The 22831-nt window shown below is 33.7% G+C and overlaps 1 protein-coding gene across 5 annotated transcripts in view; it reads left to right on the top strand.

Annotated features, from left to right (window-relative positions):
• The window catches only part of Gabra2 (gamma-aminobutyric acid type A receptor subunit alpha2), a 128772-nt gene extending 112678 nt beyond the window's left edge, over nucleotides 1-16094 (top strand). For 4 of the 5 annotated variants that reach the window (XM_057771925.1, XM_057771924.1, XM_057771927.1 and 1 more), the window contains exon 10: nucleotides 12065-16093. In XM_057771925.1, coding sequence (XP_057627908.1) covers nucleotides 12065-12361 — 297 coding nt within the window. In that variant the 3' untranslated portion in view covers nucleotides 12362-16093. Of the gene's footprint in view, nucleotides 1-4848; nucleotides 5029-12064 lie in introns of all 5 variants that reach the window. The other variant, XM_057771928.1, reaches the window with a different exon arrangement.
• Nucleotides 16095-22831: the final 6737 nt, after the last annotated feature.

The raw sequence follows: 22831 nt of genomic DNA, 5'->3' as shown, positions 1-22831 counted from the left end.
CAAGTATTGAGGCTAATGGGATATTTGTGTTCAGATGTATCAGTGATTTCCTTTCTAATAGCATAAGTTGGTTTCTGCTTTAGGATAAGACTTTGTACGTATTCTAATGTGCTATTAATATTTTTATTAGTGGTAGAAACTTCTATTTGGACAGTTTCTTTAAACACCGGATTATATGATTTTTTATAAAACTTGAGAACGTTTGTTGTGATTTGATTATTGGTTTAGTTATTTGAATATATACATATTTGCATATTTAATTTCTATACCATGTTACAGTTTATTGAAACAAATTTTGAATGTTACAGTTTTTACACTTGTTCTTTGTTCTCATTTATAAGCTATAGAAATTCTAATTATAGTTGCTAGTTATTTGTAAGTTGTATTTGTGCACTAGCAGAAGTAGTGATTTTATATTGAAAAGGACTTAATCAATTTTCTATGCTTAACTTCTGGTTGATTCTAGCATTTCCACTACATTTTATTGTTGATTTGTGTTGTTTTTGTTTCTCATACAGTGAATTGCTTTTCATTTTATCTATGTGATTATTTCTCTTTAACTATATTGGTTATACATACACTTTCTCCATAGATGCTGAAGTAGGATGGTGCACCACAGGCTCTTTCAAAGTTGTTGTTGAGTAATTTTTATTATACATATGGTAATACACCAATAAGAGAACCTATTGATCTTAACTGAAAGGTATTACAAACTTTATGATGGAGGCTTCCATATGTACTCTATTCAGCTATACTATTAAAATGAAATTGGAGCTATAGTCTCGTAAGTTACTTTGAAAATAAGTAAATGTTTAGAGTGGAAAGGAAACCAAGTAAAGTGCCAAGAGGTGATGTGACTAGCTGCCCAACTTTTAGGTGGAAAATAACAGTTTTCTTGATACACTGAATTGTTTGTTCTTTTACAGTCAGTTGTCTACAGGTGGTCCTTTGCTTTGGTCATGTATAAATATAAGTAAATATGGTCATATTGTCAGTCAATACAAGGAACATCTGGATCCCATTCATTGTTTTATCAAAAGCAGAGTATTCACTTGACACATAAAAAATACTTAGAGATATATATCCATTCTGTGTGTTGTATAACAAAAAATATGTACTTATATTTTATCTGCCTAGAATCTAGATTTTACATAAAATGTTGTGAACAAATGATATTTAAGACTTCTTTTTTAAAAAAAAAACATTTAAAAAGTCATACATTTATGCTTCAGCTTCTTTTGAGTCCTAGGGAGCTGATGGACCTTTCTACCATGTTATCCTCAGTTATGACATGAGTGAACAAAATCTCATTGTAAAAGCGTATAAATTCTATACAAACTCTGAATCAAAGAGTCAAATTCTAAAAGGACACACAAGTGTCTGTTTATAGAGCCCCCAAGTACTTAAAAAATACCTTTTGCCATTTTACTGTCTCCTTCCTATTTTCCTGCGAGGAGGTTTTATTAACTTGCCATAAAAGCAAATGGGGATCTGTCCACCCCTCTCCCCAGATTCAACTGTCCATGCAGGCTCTATGAAATGAGTTCCTCCCTGTTGCTTTCTTTTCCATCAGCTCTTAGTCCTCTGGACCCTGGAACTCTTTCCTTCACTGTCCCATAATTGGCTCTCCCGAATCTAATAGCATGTGAGTTTTTCCACCTCCCCTTGGGATCATCACTGAGCCTTCTGCTTCTCTGCTGAGGACACTGTCTTGGGTCTAACTCGGTAACATTTTCTCTTTTCATTAAGAAATGCTTCAGTAATGTCAGCATCCTTTGCTCACACCCTGGCAGCTGCCACAATTTATTCCACACTGTGAAGTCCTTTGCCACAGTAAATATATTGAGCTTCTCTTGAATTCTCATGCTCCCCAGAGAAAGCCAAGTCAGCCTTTTTGAAGCTTTTTCTGTGTGTCTTATTGTTTACAATGTGGTTCTCAAATTCAAGGTTGTATTGGTAACTCTATACTAAATGCATTATCAGTCCATTTGCTGTCATAAATTATATAATCCTTGCTTAATATCAATGTAAATTTCAGTTTTTGATGTATTTCTGAGTACTTCTTTCCAACATTTTTGGGTCCCATGAAAAGTTTAAGTATATATGCTTTCTTGATTTTTTGGAAAAACTTTATCATTTTTTTGTGATTGAATATTTGGACTCTAAGTCACTAATCATAATGCTGGAATAACTATTTTAATAAATCATTTACCTCTAGTCAGTTGCCTAGTATGTTACATATTGTACATAATCTGTAAATATGGGATGAATTATTGAAGTATTACCAATTCAGAAATCTATAACCAATACTCTCGTTTACAGTTTAACATCTAATCTGTATTATAAACTGTATCTTTCATCTCCCATCATATATATATATATTAGATATGTAAGTCTATAACATATATGTGTCCATCATATTCATATATCCACCTATATATATGTGTGTGTGTGTGTGAATCACTCACACACACCCCCATCTTATTGCCTAGTTGTTTTCCCCTGACTCTAACATTGCAACCTTTGAGAACTGCTTTTGCATAAATTTTTCCAGTCATTTACAAAATTTGTGATAAAATATCAAGCACTAAGACTGGAGAGAAGGCTCAGCAGTTAAGAACATTGACTGCTCTTCCAGAGATATGGCTTCCCAGCACCCACAGTTTGGCTGACAACAATCAGTACCTGTAGTCACAGGGGATCTGACACAATCTTGTGGTCTCCTATGACACTGGAAGTATAGTTAGCATCTCTGCATATAGGCAGGACAAACACTAACACACAAAATCAATAAAAATTAGTGAGATGAAATTCTTTTAAAAAGTCAAAAACTTAGAAAATTGCGACAGAGTATATAGATACTCTGGTATGTGTCTGGTGATCTCTCTGTGCTCTGTGGGAAAGTCTCTTGGTTAAATATTCTTAAAAATTAAATGGCATCAGTAGCTTCAACTCAGATTCACTTAGATGTTCTTGAGTACTGGAAAGCCTAATGTTAGTGTGTAACACTGATGTCTATAAAATTGTTATGATGAGGCAATAATGTAATCATTAATAAGCATGGATATTAGAAACCTCTACCCCTGCCCACTCACCACAGGGGGGAAAAGCAAAGCCAAAAAAAGAACAGCTAAGCCAACAAAACAAAACAAAGACAAAAAAATTAAACAAAAAACAAACATAAACTACTTCTTCATTTTTTGAATGTTTATGTCTAGGTACTTATCAGGAATTGAACCTCAGTCAGGGGCATGGCATAATGTCACATTACAACAAATGAGACTTTTTCAGTATCTGCACTAATTCATGCTCATTATCCTTCCTACAAACTTCATGATGTATCTTACTATTATTTTACAGATTATTTACTGTTTCCTACCTTTAATAAAATTTTATCTTTAATGCACATTGTTATCTTAAAATTATCTAAAACATAATACACAACATTTAACTTTTCAGCTCTGTAATGAATTCCCTAGGATAGTAATTCAAGGTTAATATGGTGCAAATATGTGGTTTCCTTGTGGGTTTACTTATATGATGAATGACAGATAGAGTTTTCTAGGAATATTATGCATTTATTCTTACAAGCCTGTAAATGTTTTTAGTTTAAGGCTGAAAATTATTTTAGTAAAACTACTTGGTTAGGGACACACATTTCACAAATGTTGACTCTGAAATACAAGCCATCTAAGCTTAGTGCTCATATTCCAACTTAACCTATTACCAATGACATTCATTTCCCCCTAAATCTCATTTGTCTTCATGTCTTTACTATTTAACATGCTGGATCTTCTTGATGTAATATCCTCTTTCCTTCCTTGACCTAACTTCCAATTTTGCAAACTTGTTTTCCCAGAGCATGAGGCACTAATTTCTTTCTATCACTTGATTAGAAAACTTGAGAGAATTAAGTTTTGTCTTATTAGCTATTGTATCTTTTGTCACCTAGCATGCTGTCAAGCATTACCTGACCTTAGCTCTCTTTCAAGCATTGTTAGCTTTAATTCAATTCCCTGACATTTTCACTTATAAATCTGAGATAGTAAGCTCAAATTGGAAAATAAAAGCATAGAATACACAAGATAATAAATCACATAAAATATAGATATAAGAATGTAGTACCCAAACTTATGGAATGGTCCATTGTCCTGTGATTCACTCTATTAATTTGTAGAAAACACCACATTTTAAAGTGTACTTAATCATTTATTTTCATTTATAAATTTAAATCTGTATCTTATTTTGTGTATAGGTGTTTTGTCTACATTTATGTCTGTGTGCCAGCAGTGCCTTGTGCCCATGGAGGCCAGAAGAGGGCATGAGATCTCCCAGAATTGGAGTTACAGATGGTTGTGAGCTGCAACGTGGGTGCTGGGAATCGAACCCACATTTTCTGAAAGAGTACCCAGTGCTCTTAATCGCTGAGTCATCTCTCCAGCTCCTTCTTTGCATTTTTGACATTTTCTTATTCCAAAATAATTTTAGATAATTTATTAAAGATCTATGTAATCAAATTATAACTATAATAAAAATATAAAGTAAAAGTAGGAAATGAGAATAGAAGAAAATTAGGTTCAAGTATCCTCTTTTAGCTGACTCACTGACAGTTCACAGTTGTAGTAATTATATGTCACATTCTAAGGTTTTTACTCAGAAAATTTGTAGAGATGTTTGGGGAATTATGCTTTTAATCAAAAAAGAGGAAACATAATTTTTCATAAAGAAAAGAATTTTTTCCTGTATTAAAATCACTGTTATATTAGGGTGAGCTGGGTGCTATAAAAAATGATGTCCAATTTTTGACAACAAATGCTGTAATGAATTTTATATTAATGTCTCTTGTAGTCCCCTTCAATAAAATCTGAAGTCATTACATTAACACACAACTCAGTGAAGGCAATTCTTCAAGGAGCTAAACTAATATGGTCCAAGTATCTAGCTTTCTCATGGTCCAGTTTAAGCCAAGCAAAGCCTTTAGAGTACTTAGAGAAGCGGATGGACTGTTTAACCTTCACACACTTTTCTGTAAGTATAATTTTTCTCAGTCAGGATGGTTAGTCAGCTAATGGTAGTATTATCTGGCAAGGGAGCATGTTGCCATTCTACAAGTACTGGATGTTCCAGGGACCATAAAAAACTGTAAGATGACGACCTGGCATGGTAGAAAGAGCATACATTTGCCTTTGGAAATCTAGGTTTTTCCTCCATGGCCTGTTATATGGACTACTTGATAGGAGTTTTTATATGCTTACTCTAAGGACCAATATCTGAAACCACATGACAGTTATTTTCATTCAGAGGACATGTCTTCTGATTGGTGCCCATATTTTAGCTACATAATTAGTTCAATTTGCTAGCATGTCATTTCTCTACCATGTAAAGGATCCCGACTGTAAAAAACAATTATGTAAAAACTTTTGTATTCAGCAATAAAGATTCCTCTAAATTTGACATTTTAAATATGTATCAACAGTCCCCAATAATATATTCAACACAAAACATTTTGAATCTTATAAAAATAATTTTGACTTCTCAATTTTAATAATATTTTTATTATTTGAAAGCTCCATGCATGTAAATTGATCTTATCCATTGATCAGTCCTCCACCTCCCCTAAGTGTTCCTACCCTGTCTTTTTCATAGATTTATTTTCTTTTTTTCTTAATTTTGTTATTAATAACTCCTTGCATCTAATTAGCGCTGCCTATATGCACATGAGTGTGTGTCACCATCCATTGAGGAAGGAGCAAGCCAGCAACGGGTACATAGGAAAGTGTCTGTCCATCCCTCACAGTGATGAGATTTGCTATATTTCTCTTTAGTTTCATTTTACTTCCCTGACAACGGAGCTGCCAACGTACTGTATGACTGTGTAATAGTTTGTTTGTATTTATTTATTTATTTATTTATTTATTTATTTATTTTGGTTTTTCGAGACAGAGTTTCTCTGTGGTTTTGGAGCCTGTTTTGGAACTAGCTCTTGTAGACCAGGCTGGTCTCAAACTCACAGAGATTCGCTTGCCTCTGCCTCCCGAGTGCTGGGATTAAAGGCGTGCGCCACCACCGCCCTGCAATAGTTTATTGTTTTACCAAGAGCTTTATGAAAATGTACCATTTGTTGATTGATCACAAATCCCACCCTGATCCATTGTTATTTGTACACAGCCCAAACACATCTTGTCCAGCACCAAATATGATTCGAGGTTACTTGTTCTTTGCCCAGTCTTCCACACCTCCACATAGTGAAACTGTGTGCTTTGAGATAATAATGTAGAATTGTCAATATGCTGCTGATTTTATTCCTATCTATCAAAGTATTTATTATGTCCTATAAATCAGATTCCCTTACTTTGCATTTAAAATTTTTTACTTAACTTTTTTTTAAAAAAAAAATAGAACCCGACCATTTTTGAGTCTGATTTGGCCCAACAACTATGCTAGAATTTCTGCAAGACATTTTGTGCTTTCAATCTGCTTATAATTAAATTTTTTAAAAAGAGGAAAAACATGTATTTGCTATTTTAGAAACTCATGTCATAATGCTATGGGAAGACTTGGAAATGCAGCTTAAGACAAGCAGTTAGAAAGGATGCCTCACTGAGGATGATACAAAGCTTTGTCATTGCTAATATGGTACGAATTCCAGTTATCTGACTTGAGGATCAAGGCAGTTTAATTATGAGATCCTGGCTGAATTGCAGCACCATTCACAGGCTAAGGAATGTGCAGAGATGGGGGCATTGGTCAGCAAGTAGAGACTTAAGCTGAGCTGGCTTGATTACCACCCAAACAAAGAGAAAGTGAAGTAGGGTGCTTGAGATTGGTAGAGATGATTTATTTTTATTGGTCCTCTATGTATAGGTCCTAGCAATTTCCTAAAATTTGTAAAATTTAACACTGTTTAGTTGCCTTTATTTACACAATGTTTTTTTCTAGTTGAATACATTCTTAATTTTAATATTACATTTTTTAAAAAATTTGCTTCTGATATCTAGCCTGGATTTGTATCATTCTGTTTTCTGCTATATTTCTCCAAGTGATAGAGAATGACTTACTCAGTGTCTGGATACTAAAAAAAACATATTAAGTTAGAGTATAAGGAATTAAGTAGTAGGAAGAATGAGAACTATTCTAGTTTTCTAAAGAATCAAAACAATATAGAAATATCACAGAATGCCTTCCTGAAAATGAATTCTGTATAGTACAGATAGCACAATAAATATTTTATTTAATAATTTCTCTTCAAGTGTGTAGGTATAAGCCAAGAATTAAATACTAAAGTAAGCACAGTTGAGAGAGATCAATGTCTTCTGAAATATTCCACTGGGATCTGTCTTAATTCACAGCCTGAATAATATTCAAATATCTCCTTATAATGACCTTGTTAACAGCAGTCAATATTGCACCAAATGAGGTACAAGCTTCTGGTAATCCTTTATGTGTGAATGCTTTTTGATAATATAGCTAACAAATTTATTTCTTAAAACCATGAACAAAAGAATGGCAAATATAATATATACATTATATATTCATAGTACTTCCAAAATAATTTTATACTATTTTTTTACTAATTCTTTGAGAAAGTCACACAGTATAACATGCATTTGATCATATCATTCCATATCTCCCTCCAATTTCCACTAGACATGCCCCCATATTTCCTCTGAAACTGATGTCACACTAATTTTTTTTATTGTTTATATCCCATCATGTCCAATGATTGCTACCCTATGTGTATTTGTATGAGGTTACATACTACAGGATGGTCAGCCAACCAGTGGCCACATTTTCAATAGTGCAGGACCATTGCATCTTTTAAAATCAGCATTTCATGAGATTTCTCTTCGTTTCAATAGCTCTAACATTCTTCTTCATCCCTCTTTGGGAATATTCTCTGAGCCTTGGAATGTCCCAATGTTCAGCACTCGTGTTCATTTATTCTCAGCATTTTGATCGATTATGAGTCTCTGGATTAATCACTGCCTATTGCCCAAAGGAATAACTCTAATGTTGAAAACAGTATATAATTATGGGCATCAATATATACAGTTAGAAGTCGATTTGACAGTGTAATTATTGATCTAAGTAACAGTAGTAGGTGCCTCCCTAGGGCTATGAGTTCTTCAACTGCTGACCCCAATTTAAACACCAAGCCTGAATTCCCTCTTTGTGGAGCATGTTTCAGATCCTATCAGAAAATGTTTGGTTACCCTTATACCATCAGTCTGTTAAGTCGTAGTGTAGTATATAGGGGCCAAGCTCTGTGAGAAATGCTTTTCTCCTGCACTGGACTGCATTGCTGCTTCCTTCACTATGAAAGCTAGCTGTCAGGGGGGAGTTCTCCTGGTCAGTGAGAATTTAATTTCATTAAAATGTCTGTTGTGTCATAAGTCTATCAACTCAACAGCATATTCCTCTATGCATATTTACTTTTAAACAAAGAACCATTTGAATTATTTATAAGCATACTTAATTTCAATGGCACTGAGAAGAACAAGATTCCCTTTAAACAAGATATCAAGAATGCTGTGTATGCTGTGTCTAGGAGGAGAGGGGACAGGACAGACACCGTATGGATGGTCTATATATCATTTGGTGAACTGGTTAGAGTTCACCTGCCAAGAGATAGGATGTGTAACTGCCAGACTTTCATGCTGCTGACATGAAAATGGCTAAGTGTTTTGAAGGAAAATCAGCCATTTGTTTCATACTTAGCCCTTCTCTGATTAGTGTACTTTAGATATTAAAGGTTTACTTTCTTTTTTTTTTTTGGCTTTTAATTAATTTATTTAATTATTAAAGATTTCTGCCTCTTCCCCGCCACCACCTCCCATTCCCCCCCTCCCCCAATCAAGTCTTCCTCCCTCCTCAGCCCAAAGAGCAAGCAGGTTTCCCTGCCCTGTGGGAGGTCCAAGGACCACCCACCTCCATCCAGGTCTATTAAGGTGAGCATCCAAACTACCTGGGCTCCCACAAAGCCATTACGTGCAATAGGATCAAGAACCCATTGCCATTGTTCTTCAGTTCTCAGTAGTCCTCATTGTCCGTTATGTTCAGCGAGACCGGTTTTGTCCCATGCTTTTTCAGACCCCGGCCAGCTGGCCTTGGTGAGTTCCCGATAGAACATCCCCATTGCCTCAGTGTGTGGGTGCACCCCTCGCGGTCCTGAGTTTCTTGCTCGTGCTCTCTCTCCTTCTGCTCCTCCTTTGGATCGTGAGACTTCAGTCCAGTGCTCCAATGTTGGTCTCTGTCTCTGTCTTCTTTCATCGCCTGATGAAGGTTAATATTCAGGAGGATGCTTATATGTTTTTCTTTGGGTTCACCTTCTTATTTAGCTTCTCTAGAGTCACGAATTATAGTCTCAATGTTCTTTATTTATGGCTAGAAACCAAATAGTGAAAGCAGTGTGGCGGTTTCTCAGGAAAGTCGGGTTCAACCTACCTCTCGACCCAGCAATACCACTATTGGGAATATACCCAAGAGATGCCCTAACATACAACAAAAGTATATGCTCAACTATGTTCAAGGCAGCATTGTTTGTAATAGCCAGAACCTGGAAACAACCTAGATGCCCTTCAATGGAAGAATGGATGAAGAAAGTATGGAATATATACATATTAGAGTACTACTCAGCAGTAAAAAACAATGACTTCTTGAATTTTGCATACAAATGGATGGAAATAGAAAACACTATCCTGAGTGAGTTAAGCCTGACCCATAAAGGTTTACTTTCTATAATGAATAAATAAGATTCTTTTTTTTTCTTTTATAGTTAGGACAATAAAAATTCCGAACACACATTAGAAATTCAGTTCTTTTTTATTTTTTTAAGAGTCTGCACTCTTATGACAAAACAGACAAAAGAGCCAAAAACATACCGAGGCTGATAATTGATTAGTAACTTTTTCTCAGCATTCAGTTTAGTTTACTTGCCTAGCTTTATTCTCTCCTTCCATAGGCCAAAGTAGCTGTATTCATTAACCAATAAAAGCAACACATAGACAGAAAGACTTTCCACACCATGTAAAACTTTACTGCAACAAAATATATCTTTATCTAACTGTCTTAAATATTATACTGTAATTTCTAGTCTAATTTCAATGACCCATTTCTATGATACTCTATCTGAGACTTTCCATTTGGTATTTTTGTAGACTTCCCTAAATACATAATAAATTATATAATAATAAAGCCTATGTATCCTTTTATAAGTGATCATTGTCTAGATTATTATAGGTAACTCTACATCTCTTAGAGAAAATGATTTATAATGTGAGTATGGCATGCGTTATTTCAACTATATATTACAGAGAGCCAGTGTGGTGTTCTTATCCCTCTCTCTTACTTTTATCAAACAGGAAGCTAGAGCGGAGAGTGGCCAAACTCATTCTCTTTACGTTCAATCAGATTATTTTTTTAATGGGGTTTAGACATATTTTACATAATATCAGAACCTGTATGATTTATGCATTTCCTGTATTGTTGAAAACTTTTTGAAGATGGGCATAGTGATATAATCCTCAGCAGGGACATTTTAGGGAGAAATATTCCAATCTAAAAATGTAAACAAAATTTTCAGACAGAGAGTCATTGCATAGCTGATACCTCTAACCGCTGTGACTCTTTCCCCAACCATTTCACAGATGGGTGTCTTTGTTACACTTTATGTAGTTCTATAGTTTTCATTCCTAAACTAATAACACGGCACTAATGCAGAACTCGCTTCCTACAATTTAGGTAACTCATTCATTTTTTTAGCATGTAGATAAATCACACTATACTAATACTGTATAGTAACAGATAAATAATATTTTATTTTCAGTGTCTATCTATCATATATATGCTATGCCTACACCCATGAAAGCTATTAATGTAAAGATTCATGTCATGTATCCTTATGCTGAAGTTACAAAACTCAACAAGACAGAGATACCATCAACCCTCATTGAATTTAGATTTTAACGAGAATATAAAATGTCAATTAAATAATCACATGGTAAAGGAAATGCTTATATACTTTAATAAGTGTTATGATAGACTCAAATTTAAGTACCCTGAGACTGAATTTGTGAGGGACAAAGATTGTTTTAGGCTTAGTATAAAGGCAAGGCATTCCATGGAAATTACATTCAAATTCAGGGTAAAATACAAAAGGAAATTAGTCATGTGAGAAATTTGGTGAATAGAAAGAAATCTAAGATGGGTTACCCCAAGATATCCTAGCAAGAAACTGTAGAACATTAAAGTTATTCCACAGGGGTTTGTATGTAGTGAAAACAAGAAGGACTGGTTTTAAAAGTGCTGTTTGTATTCGTTGCTCCTTGAACTTCTGTTGCAGAGATTTAAGAATAGGAATGTTGTGATGTAATTTGTTTCCAGTGGTTCTTCTATACCTATAGTGGCTAAAAACTTAGCAGGGTTTGGCCAATACAGAAGAACATGAAGAGAAATTGTTTGAAGCAAGTGATAGCAGCTGAGACAAGAGCTACCGATACCCAAACTGGAGATCCTTCATTGATAAAACAGAAAGGGGAGGGAAGCTGAAAAGATAGAATTGATATCTTCTTATTACAGTAGTGTTTTGTAGATTTCTGTCTGCATAGAGTCACAAATTGCCATAATGTGGGTGGGAGTTCTGCTACCTGGAAAAATTTGAGACCATTCATTCATTGTTGATGATTATAGCTCTTCTTTAAAATCCTGACATTTTATGTAATTTCTCACTTAATAATTTAAAAACATATATGTGGGTGACTTGTAAAGTAAAACATTAAAATTTTATATTTTTTAAATAAAAATTGCATTTTCTATCACTCATTTTCCATGTAAACATCAAAAATTTGTTCTCCGAGAAAATGGTGTCTGCATTGTATTCTATGAGATTTCTCTCTCAATGTTTTTTAGGACTTTGTTTTACTTACTTTCCCTAATTTCTTTTATCTGCAAGTAAGGATGCATATTTGAGTAACTTTTCTTTTTTTCTAGAATTTAAACTGCAGTTGGGAAATTATTAAGAAGCATATTAAACCCACACTTTATTACTTTTTGTATTTTCCAATAGAAAAAAGAGAAAGGTTCCGTCATGATACAGAACAATGCCTATGCGGTGGCCGTTGCCAACTATGCCCCAAATCTTTCCAAAGATCCTGTTCTCTCCACCATCTCTAAAAGTGCAACGACGCCAGAACCCAACAAGAAGCCAGAAAACAAGCCGGCTGAAGCCAAGAAAACCTTCAACAGTGTCAGCAAAATTGACAGAATGTCTAGAATAGTTTTCCCAGTTCTGTTTGGTACATTTAACTTAGTTTATTGGGCCACCTACTTAAACAGGGAGCCTGTATTAGGGGTCAGTCCATGAGTCTAAACATTGGTTACTTTTGGGCTATAGCAACATTACACTTGATTTATTTTGCTATGTACAGTCTGACTAATAACTGCTAATTTATGTCCCAATATGTACAGTATGTATATAGTGGTAGAGCTTATCAGTAGACCTCCTAAGGGAACCTGCATTTGCTAACTCATGGAAATACAGGCAGAAAACATCCCGTGCCAAAAGAACTGTTGCCTTTTAAAAGCGATTTACCTTGGGATCTAGTTTAAAGGGGATTTCAGGTTATGTGATTTATTTTCTAATGTTCTAATTATGATAAAAGTTGAGATCCAGTGTCACCCTTTGTGAAACCTTTGAAATAGATATTACATAGAAAAAAAATCTATTGTTACCTATTGATGATCAGAGATTAACATTGTCACCCAAATATGAGTTTTTCTGACTATCTGAACATCTGCACCTCTGATCTGGTCCCTTTAGGAGTATTCAGAACCCCTGCTGTGTAATGGAAGCTTGCCACACATAGGGAGAAAGCTAGAGATGTGAAAGCAGCTTTTCATTACTATGTAGAATATCTATAGTCATGTGCATATTACAAGCATGACAAATTCACGTAACTATGAGTCACAATGACAGGATGTTGATTATGCTGAAATTTAATAATTAATGGAATGTCACGGCCGTTACATTTTTATCTTCAGAGTTTATTTGAACATAGTAACTGAAACCTAAAGCTCACTACAATCACAGGAAACTACCTAACATTATAAAAAAGAAGATATGGACTTAGTCTTTCCAGGTATGTGTTGTCAGCTGAATTTTTCTGGTGCTGGAGAGTGGGAGAAAGCAGCCATCTTGGCTGCGATGGAACAAAGTTCATTCATCTCAGATTAGAAAGTTGTGCCAAAAACTCCAAGCGATGAGAATTCATAGGTGTCCCAGGTCCAGAGCGCACTTATATGATTCTCTGCTTTCCTGTTTACTGCAAATTCTGCCTTAAGGCTTCTTCTCACTGGGACTCAGAAGCCACTAATCATAAAGGAAAGGGCAGTTCGTTGGCACATTTTTCTGTCTGGAAAGCAGCTTTTTCGGATAAGAATTAATATAAATCTGCTTTTGTAAATTGCAACTTTAAATTTCATTGACTCGAATTTACAGCAGCTTTGTATACCAGAAGAGGTTTTGGTAAGAGTTGACCATTTTTAAACACAACTTTAAAACATCATCAACAGATTATGGATTATGTCACACCACACACACACAGACACACACACACACATACACACACTCACACACACACACACCACATAGCTAAATTAGAAAATAAAAACATGATTTTCAATTTTATATAACTACTGATTGTTAATGGGTAAAATTCATTTTTTCCTTTAGTATTTAAAGATATTATTTGTGTCCCTGGAATATGCTAAATTTAAATGTGTTTCTGTCAAAACCAAATTACCTTTGACTGATATGTACATTAGCAGTTATTAGTTGACTTTGAAAATTAAGCGCAACTTCATGATGATGTTTTTGTAGAAACCTAAGTAGTCAAATAGTGGCACTCCTTGCAATTTTGTACAGTATTTGAGTATAGTGCAAAACAGGTCTGTTCACAAAATCAATAAAAGGGGCATCTTCTGGAAATAAGCAAACTCAAAAAAATCTGCTGTTCTTTTGCTTCTTTCAAATTTTCGATTTTCTTTTCTAGTGCAGTTCTGTTACGTGGTTTGCATGATTGTATTAATACTAGGGCTACAACTGCATCTTAGTAACAAGACTCACTACAAAGACAGCCTTGACGATTAAAACTTCCTCACGCAAAGTAATTCATTAACCTTAATAAAATTATTACATGAGCCAATAAATGTATTTTGTTAATTCCCTTCCAGTTACATCTTCTCTATCATCTATATAATTTTAAAATGTGACTATCATCCATCCAATGAAATAAAAGATACCCTCTTTTCTTAAATACCTATATGCTGAAACATCTCTTCTGGAAAACATAGGGATGGTTGTAGCTGTGTGTGACAGAATGTGTTATTTGAAGAAGAGTGGCAAGATTCTTTTTGTAGTGTGTGCTACCAGTACGTTAAAAACAGTTTCGGGTGGCTGTCGAGAGCCCGGAGGTTAAGAGTAAAGACTTCCCTTGCAGAAATTTGACTTCAGTTCCCAGCACCCACACAGTGGCTCACAAGTGCCTGTGACTCTAGCTCAGGAGGTCTGATACTCTATGCAAGACGCCATGGGCACCCTCAGATATATGTGCACATACCCCACCCCACATAATTAAAAAATAAAAATGAAGAGTTGAAACTCCTGCCATGTCCCTTTACTCTCTGATTATAAGTTCTATATTATCATAAATATGTACATATGTAAAAATAGATCTAAATAATTTTCCACAGGTAATCAGAAAAGATCCTTCTGCTGTGATTATGTTGGTGGCAGAACATTGCTATTTTTTTAATTGCAGATGGAATAGAAAACTAATCATTATTGGCATCCTTTGAAATAACAGAACTAGATTTTTTTTTCATTTCAGTCATGAAAATCATATTTGAGTCTAATCAGATGCTGATATGTTATTCACTGTAAGAGCACCTTTCAGAAGATATTTAGCATATATTAATATTTGTTCATTTGACTCATCAAATGGCAGGTTAATAATGCTGTAAAGTTGTATAAAGACATAGACGGTTGTGGTGTGTGCAGAATGTACTTTTATAGAGAGCCATAAGCACATTATACAACAGTTTCTCCAGATGTCTCTTATTTTTACTTTACCATTGTAACACTCCCTAAGTCTAGTATAAACATCACTTATATTTCTCCACAGACTCTAGTGATGATTGGATTCTTTTCCTTATAAATAGCTAAAGGTTTCTATGAACCTTTAAATTAAATTATACTGAGAATTTATCAACTATATACCTACTATGCTAAAATGTGGACTATTCTTTTTCTCCTACTTTCTTTAATAAAAAATATGGGAATAAGGTAAACATACAACACCCATTGATTTTTAGATGGCAATCCGAATATTTCAAGATATTTTCAGGGATGTATTCCCACAAGTTTTGATACATGAAATTTTGGACAATATTTCTAAAACATTCCCTTAAATAGTTCACATTTTGTTAAAATTAACCAAAAGTAAACATTTTCTTTGACTAATAAGTTTTATTTAGATAGAGATATATTATAATGTTTATATGGAGAGAGGTTTTTTTTCTCCTTATTTCATAAGTACTTATGTGACTTTGCATTTTTGGTTGAAAGAAATGAATTCTGATATTATAGACCATGGAATCTCTATAGTATAGATATTATGGGAAAACACCAAATCTATGTGGATTATTTCCATTGTACTTTGGGAAGGCCTGTCATCATTACTTGAGAGGATGAGGAAGCACCTTGTCCTGCTCTGCCCAGTCATGAAGCCCCAGCAGTTACGAAGGACTTGTCCTGTGTGCTTGTGTAGATTTCAGACCCCCTGTCACAAATCTTTGAAACAGAATCATCTGTGTTGTAACTGATACTACATGTGTGATATGTGTGATTACATTTTCAACATCCCGATGCAGCTACATAGTCTTGAAACAATTATTAGATTTACTTTCTTTTGAAATGATTCAAAATTTCAAGTGAATCTTGAGAGGAATGGTTGCTTACCCAAAATACTGTTTATTTTCATTGATTTTAGGTCTCATTAATTCTTTTTTCATTTCCTTTTAATGCCCTAAAGATTTCACTTGTTTAAAGTCAGTAAACTGTATTTTATTGAAACATTTCATAACACGATCTGGTGTAATGTTATTGTCTCACACAAGCAGAACAGATCTATTTGCAATAGCTAAGAACAATACAATAGGTATGGGGTCTAGATACTAATTTATACATAGATACCACCCCACCTGAAATTTAAAGTTTAAAGAATATTATAGAGTATTAGAAGGGGCAAAGTCACTTTTAGCATATGTATGTTTAGAGCCATGAACACTGTACAAAAGTCACTTACAATCATTTGGACAAGACAAATTACAAAATATATCTCTAATGAGATATTTATTTATTGAATTTATGTTTTAAAATGAAAGTAATTACTTATTAAAATTACTAATAGCATTTATACTGAGATTATTAATTTTTTTCAGGTTTCAACAGCTCATATTATCAGCAAATCTAAAAAGCAAAGTGAGAAATACATATCACAGGGAAAACTGAGGATGCTACTAATGGACATAAGTGAAAGATTTCTCCATTTTAGCTCTTAAGAAAGTGAACAATTTACACACATAAATGGGGAGAGAGAGAGACAAAGAAAGAGGAAGAGAAAAGTATATGTACTTATGTGTACAGAGAAATATTTAAATGTTATGAATCTATCATTATATGTATGATAACTAAATATTAAAAGTTATAAAGTTCCAATAAGAGGTCTTTGGGCAGAAAAAAATAGAATGGTAATAGTGTATCTTTACAATCTAAAAACTCTTAAATCTGAGCACATAATTAGACACTATATAATCCATCATCATTAATTGAAATATTCTATTTACTTGGTTACACAGAGAGCATCTTTCATAGGTCCATTTCAAAGAAAAATATTTTAAATTTAATTTATAATATCATTAAATATTGTCAGAAGATAATACTTAGCAAGGTTACATTGTGTGTAGCTCTCTGAGTCTGTGGCATGTTGTATGTATTGGCAGTGGGGCTGTGTGATGTTCTGGATACATATGAGAGCATATTTGGAAAAATTCCGATGACTTTATAAAATCTGAAACATTTATTTTTTATATATGTAGCACCACATTTAGCTCCTAACAAACTAGCAATTAATTTAGGAAATTCCTTGTATCCCTTTCTCAGGAGATTTATGCATCCTGCCCCTTACTCCCTCCCAGGCCCTCCTTGTTACCTATCCCCTCTGGGTCATTGAATTGTAGCATGGTTTCCTTTACATTACATCTAATATCCATTTATGAATGAGTATATATCATGTTTGTATTTCTAGGTCTGAGTTACCTCATTTGGGATGATTTTTTTCTAGTTCTATCTGATTTTGTAAGATGGAAAAATATCCGAACTCCAAGTTTTCCAATGGAAGTTTCTAAAATATCTTATTAAAAATCAAATTTCTAGTAATATGCTATAAATCTTAGAATGTAATAATTATTATGTTCTCTTTCATATTAAAAGTTAAATATCTGAAGGATCACTAATAACAAATGATTTTTAGTGATTGATAAATTTCACAACTTTTTAGGTGAATGATTTTTAATACATTCTAATAGAAAGTTAGATAAATGCTAAACATGTTCTAAATTCACACACACACACACAATCACATACACTCTCACATCCTCACACACAAACTCTCACACACACTCCCATGAAGTATTATCCCATTCAATAATTACAAAACTGCAATAACTATGTCATGAGAAGCTCTGCGATGTTTCAGTTTTATGTAACAAAACATCAATCTAACATATATTGTTAGAGAAACTTAACAAAGAATATGTTTTTTTTCTTGGTTTGCATTTATACTCCTAACTTTTGAGATAATTCATTCCATTAGAAAGTTTCTACCTATGTTTCAACATGACAAAATCAAGGGAAATATATTGCACATCAACTCAGTATCCATATTTGTGATGTTGCTCATTCACTAACATTGTTTACAAACTTATTCTTTAGAATTTCTTAAATTTTCCATACTTACTCAACAGATATTTAAAAAAAAATTCTAGTCAGAAAGCCCTACTCTGTTTATTTCTTTGTGTTTTTTTATTTTAGCAGTATTTTTTCTTATTTTCTATATTGTTAGTTTGTGCAACCCAAATACATATGACTTAATGGATTTTGTATCGATTTATCAAAACTTTTGCGGTAATTCATTATGTGTAGAGAAAAAGTCTAGATACCAAATGAATGTTATTGCTATGACTGCGGAGTAGGAACTCGTCACTTAGCATTATATTTTCAGCTTTCATGCCTGTGTGGATTTCCTTTTTTACAACAGGCTGCAGAATGTGAGCTGGCATAATTAGATGACTATGAAGGAGTTACTGCAGAAGCGATCTTACATGCCTGTTTCCAGATTCTCTTCTTACCGTCGTCGGCAAGGCAGGACTTGTACTTTGCTCTAAGTCTAGCATGTCTGTATATAAAGAGGTAGAGACTCTCAACTACTTAGCCACCATCACCACAGATTAAGTTTGTCTCTGTTGGTTTCATATTGGTATCTAGTGTCTGTGCCTTTCTGGGGTTGACTTTAGATGATACTGTTTTGGTTGGTAGTTTTTCCTGAGCAAACACAAATTTAAGCTACAGTGAGAAGTAGGAACTTTATGCCATCATCCTTAAAGAGAACTCTTACATGGAAATTTTATTCATTTTGTCGTAGTTGTCCCTGAGATTCATTTTTGTTTAATTAAATGTTTATCAAGATATGTTTAAAATTCCACCATGCATTCCTTTTGGCCAGAAGAAAAAAATATTTATAAATGATGTTATTCCTCCTTTTGAAAAAATGAATAATCACCAAAAATGATCTCTATCATTCTTGATATCATCCTAAATTGAAATCAAACGTAAAATCATATATACATACACACAGGAAAAAATAATGAAACTCCAACAATAAGCATGTGTAGTCATTGCATGTACTTTAAAATTTTCTGGGTGATATACTTCAATAGTAGATTTCCTACTTCAAGAAAACATTCACGTACTAATCAATATTTGTGATTTGTTCCCTAGTTGTTATTGGAAAAAGTCACTGCTTTTTACACATATTATAAAACATTTGATAATTATTGAATGTGTCATTGTGTTAATTATACTAAAAACTCATAATCAATTATAAACAAATCAAGCTAAATTTTTATTTTGTATCCATTAAAATTGGTTTAAATATATTCATCTGAAACTTGTATTTTTTATAATCCAGTTAGTATATGAGTAAACAAAATAAATTTATTATAAATGTATCTTTTTATATTGAGATATAAAATTTTATAATGATTTTTAAATGTCTCTTGTTTCTTAATCTTTTTAAAATAAAAATTTATATAGTATGAAAAAGGTATAAATCTATCCTTACCATTGAGGGAAAATCATGAATTGCTAATTTAGATATCTTTAAATTGTCAAAAAATTGATACTATGAAAAGTATAAGTTCACCCAGAGAATTGGTTATTTTCTATAATTAACTATCATGTTTACATATAATTACAAAAATAAAATAAATATAGCCAGGCGGTGGTGGCACACACCTTTAATCCCAGCACTCGGGAGGCAGAGGCAGGCGGATCTCTGTGAGTGAGAGGCCAGCCTGGTCTAGAAGAGCTAGTTCCAGGACAGGAACCAAAATGCTATGGCGTAACCTTGTCTTGAAACTCAAAAAAATAAATAAATAAAAAATAAAATAAATATGACTTTTATTTCTTTAGAAAGATTCAAGTTCATCATTCTATATGTAAACTCATAAACCTGTCAGCTTCTTTTTGGATCTCATTTAAAATTTCAGACTTACTTAAACCATTTACTCTCCCGATTAATGTATTATTGCTGAAAACATTTAAATAAGATGATCATAAGTATAAAAAAGGTACACAGAGGAAACAATCATTATTAACATAATAAGTTCCCTAGAGAATTTTTTTTCATGCAGCATAGTTTATTTTTTTTAATTAATTAATTAATTTAATTATTAAAGATTTCTGTCTCTTCCCCTCCACCACCTCCTATTCTCCCCCCTCCCCCAATCAAGTCTTCCTCCCTCCTCAGCCCAAAGAGCAAGCAGGTTTCCCTGCCCTGTGGGAGGTCCAAGGATTTTTTAACACTGGTTGTCAAAACCACCAGAGTTTTAAAGAAGCACCAAGTACCCCAGATTTTTTTTTCAAAAAAAAAAAAGCAAAAAAAGAGTCCTGAGTAATTCCACTTTACATATTGTATTATGTGCCTTCTCTTAATGACACATAGCTAATTGTTCTTTCTAATATTACTCTATTTTGAAGATTTTGGCTTGCTAAGTTTAGATTTTTACATTAGTCAGTAGTTTGTACAACAAGGTGACTCACAAAATTAAATGAGTGGTTTAAGTTTTAACAAAATGCAGTTGTTCAGCTGCACTATCAAACCATAATCACAAATTCGTTTTTCAGTAATTCCATTATTTTAATAAAGGCATTGAAACTTCTTTCTCACTCTTTGTGTTTAATAAAGTCATAATCAATATGAAGAAGTTGAAGTGGTAATTGTCATCCTCACCCTTTTTTTTCAAATTTTTTTTTTTTTTTTTTTTGGATTTTCGAGACAGGGTTTCTCCCTAGCTTTTTTTGGTTCCTGTCCTGGAACTAGCTCTTGTAGACCAGGCTGGTCTCGAACTCACAGAGATCCACCTGCCTCTGCCTCCCGAGTGCTGGGATTAAAGGCGTGCGCCACCACCACCTGGCTATTTTAAAATAGTCACATTGACATATTTTTTGCTGATGTTTCCTAGAATGAATATAATCAATGTAAATAATGAAATGTGAAATAACTATATCAAATTCACATTTTGTAAAATTACAGCCATCAGAAAATGAAAGATTTGACTGACATTAATTCATTTCTGTTACATCAATTGCTATCCAGATTTTGCTTAAATCATTTAACTATTAGTGTTCTATAAATAGAAGCGCTCATGTCACTTTTGTTCTGAAATACTCAAAAAGGAAAAGCCAAGGCTTCAAGGGCTTCAAAGGGGTTAGAAGGTTGGTAACAGCTTTCCGCTGAAACAACAAAGAAAATCCTGATATAAAGAATGAGACTTTCATAATAATAATCACACCATCAAGAAGATGCCGTGCTGATTTGAAAAGAATTTGTGTCGGCAAACCCTTCTCCTTTAGGATATTTTCAGAGTCACAGAGAAATCCAGACAAACCAGTAGCCAGATGCTATATCTATTGAGAACATAAGAAGTTCCATGAAACACTATTAGTATAAGAAAGGAGCTGCTTTTTTTTTTCAATTTTCTTTTATCCATCAATAATTGACCATGTTTTGAATATTAACTGAGCATGTTGCCTGTGGAGCACCACATTCATTAATAGCTTTAAATATATATTTATTTTATGAATAAATTTCTTTTAATATATCTTTTAGATAAGTAATAATAAAATATGCACATTAGTTATCAATGTTTATTAGCTTTTTGTTTATTTGGGGAGAAAGATTGTTTTATTAGTTTTTTGTTGTTGTTGTTGTTGGATTGTTAAGACAAAGTCTCAAAATGCAGTAAAGATACTTTTACCTCCTTACATAGCTAAGACTGGACACCAGCAAGAGGTGGTTTTCATGCTTTGACCCCTGTAACACCTGAATTGCAAGCACTGAAAACTAAGATTTGAACTGCCTTCCTATTTACCTTTCTTGACAGCTATTTGTCACTATAAAAAAAAAATGGGAACTAGGGTTTAAAGAGGAAAGATTATTTTCACTTAAGGCGCTGAATCTTTAATCTGTGAGTCAACTGGTTCCCTTGCTTTGAGGCCTTTGGTAAAGCAGAAGCTTGGCAGAGGTTGTGACAGAGGAAGGTTGCTTGCTTCAGGAACTGTCCAGAAGCAGGAAATCAGAAAAGCAGAAACTGGAGATAAGATGCACCTTTCAGGTTGGGTGACCTGTTCCCTCTCCCTAAGCCCTGTGTTCTTAGACCCTATTCAGAACTCACTAGCAGATTAACCCTTTGATGAGGTAAGTGCCCTGCATATAAACCATTCTCATTTGCACCACAATGTGAGGCCAACCCTTAAATGTTAGAGCCCTTTGGAAAATGTAACACCCAGGTCATAGCACTACATTTACTTACATATCTGAAATGCCACACAAATAGAGAAATAAAGCAAATTATCAAAACTCAAAATTCATTATTCTTTCTACTTAAACCTGTCTATCTGCAACCATAGCCTCAGATGGCTTTTTGTTTGTTTGTTTGTTTTGCTTTGTTTTGTTTTTTTGTGAGTGTGGATAAAGGTCACTAAATGAAACTAGCAAAAAATTCTAAATTTTAAACTTTCATTTGTAGAATGTGCTTCATACCAAGCACTGTACTCCTGTTATAACGCCTTATTATCCTGTCCAGTAACTTGAACAGATACTACAGCTTCACTTTAAATCCTGTGTTGTTTACTGATTTTCACTGTTCTACCTAGGACATCTTGAATGAAAGAAAGAGTAAGCTCAAACAAATTGAAATGCATAAAAGGTCAGAGAAAAATAAAAGATACCTCATGGATTTAATGGAAATTCTTAAACTCAACATAGATTTGAGTTAAACCGCGGTCTTTACTTTGAAATCAAATAACAAGATCACTGCTTAAGTACCTCAGTTCAAAAATTTGAGTAAACTGACATAATACAAGCAGTTTCTACCAATGTATCGAATTGTCTCAAGTAAATGGACGCATGTGGCTCTGGGTCACCCCTTTACA

Source organism: Chionomys nivalis, chromosome 6, assembly GCF_950005125.1.
Source record: "Chionomys nivalis chromosome 6, mChiNiv1.1, whole genome shotgun sequence".
Lineage (NCBI taxonomy): Eukaryota > Metazoa > Chordata > Mammalia > Rodentia > Cricetidae > Chionomys > Chionomys nivalis.
Note: the sequence above shows the minus strand (reverse complement) of the source record. Positions and strands in the feature narration are given on the sequence as shown.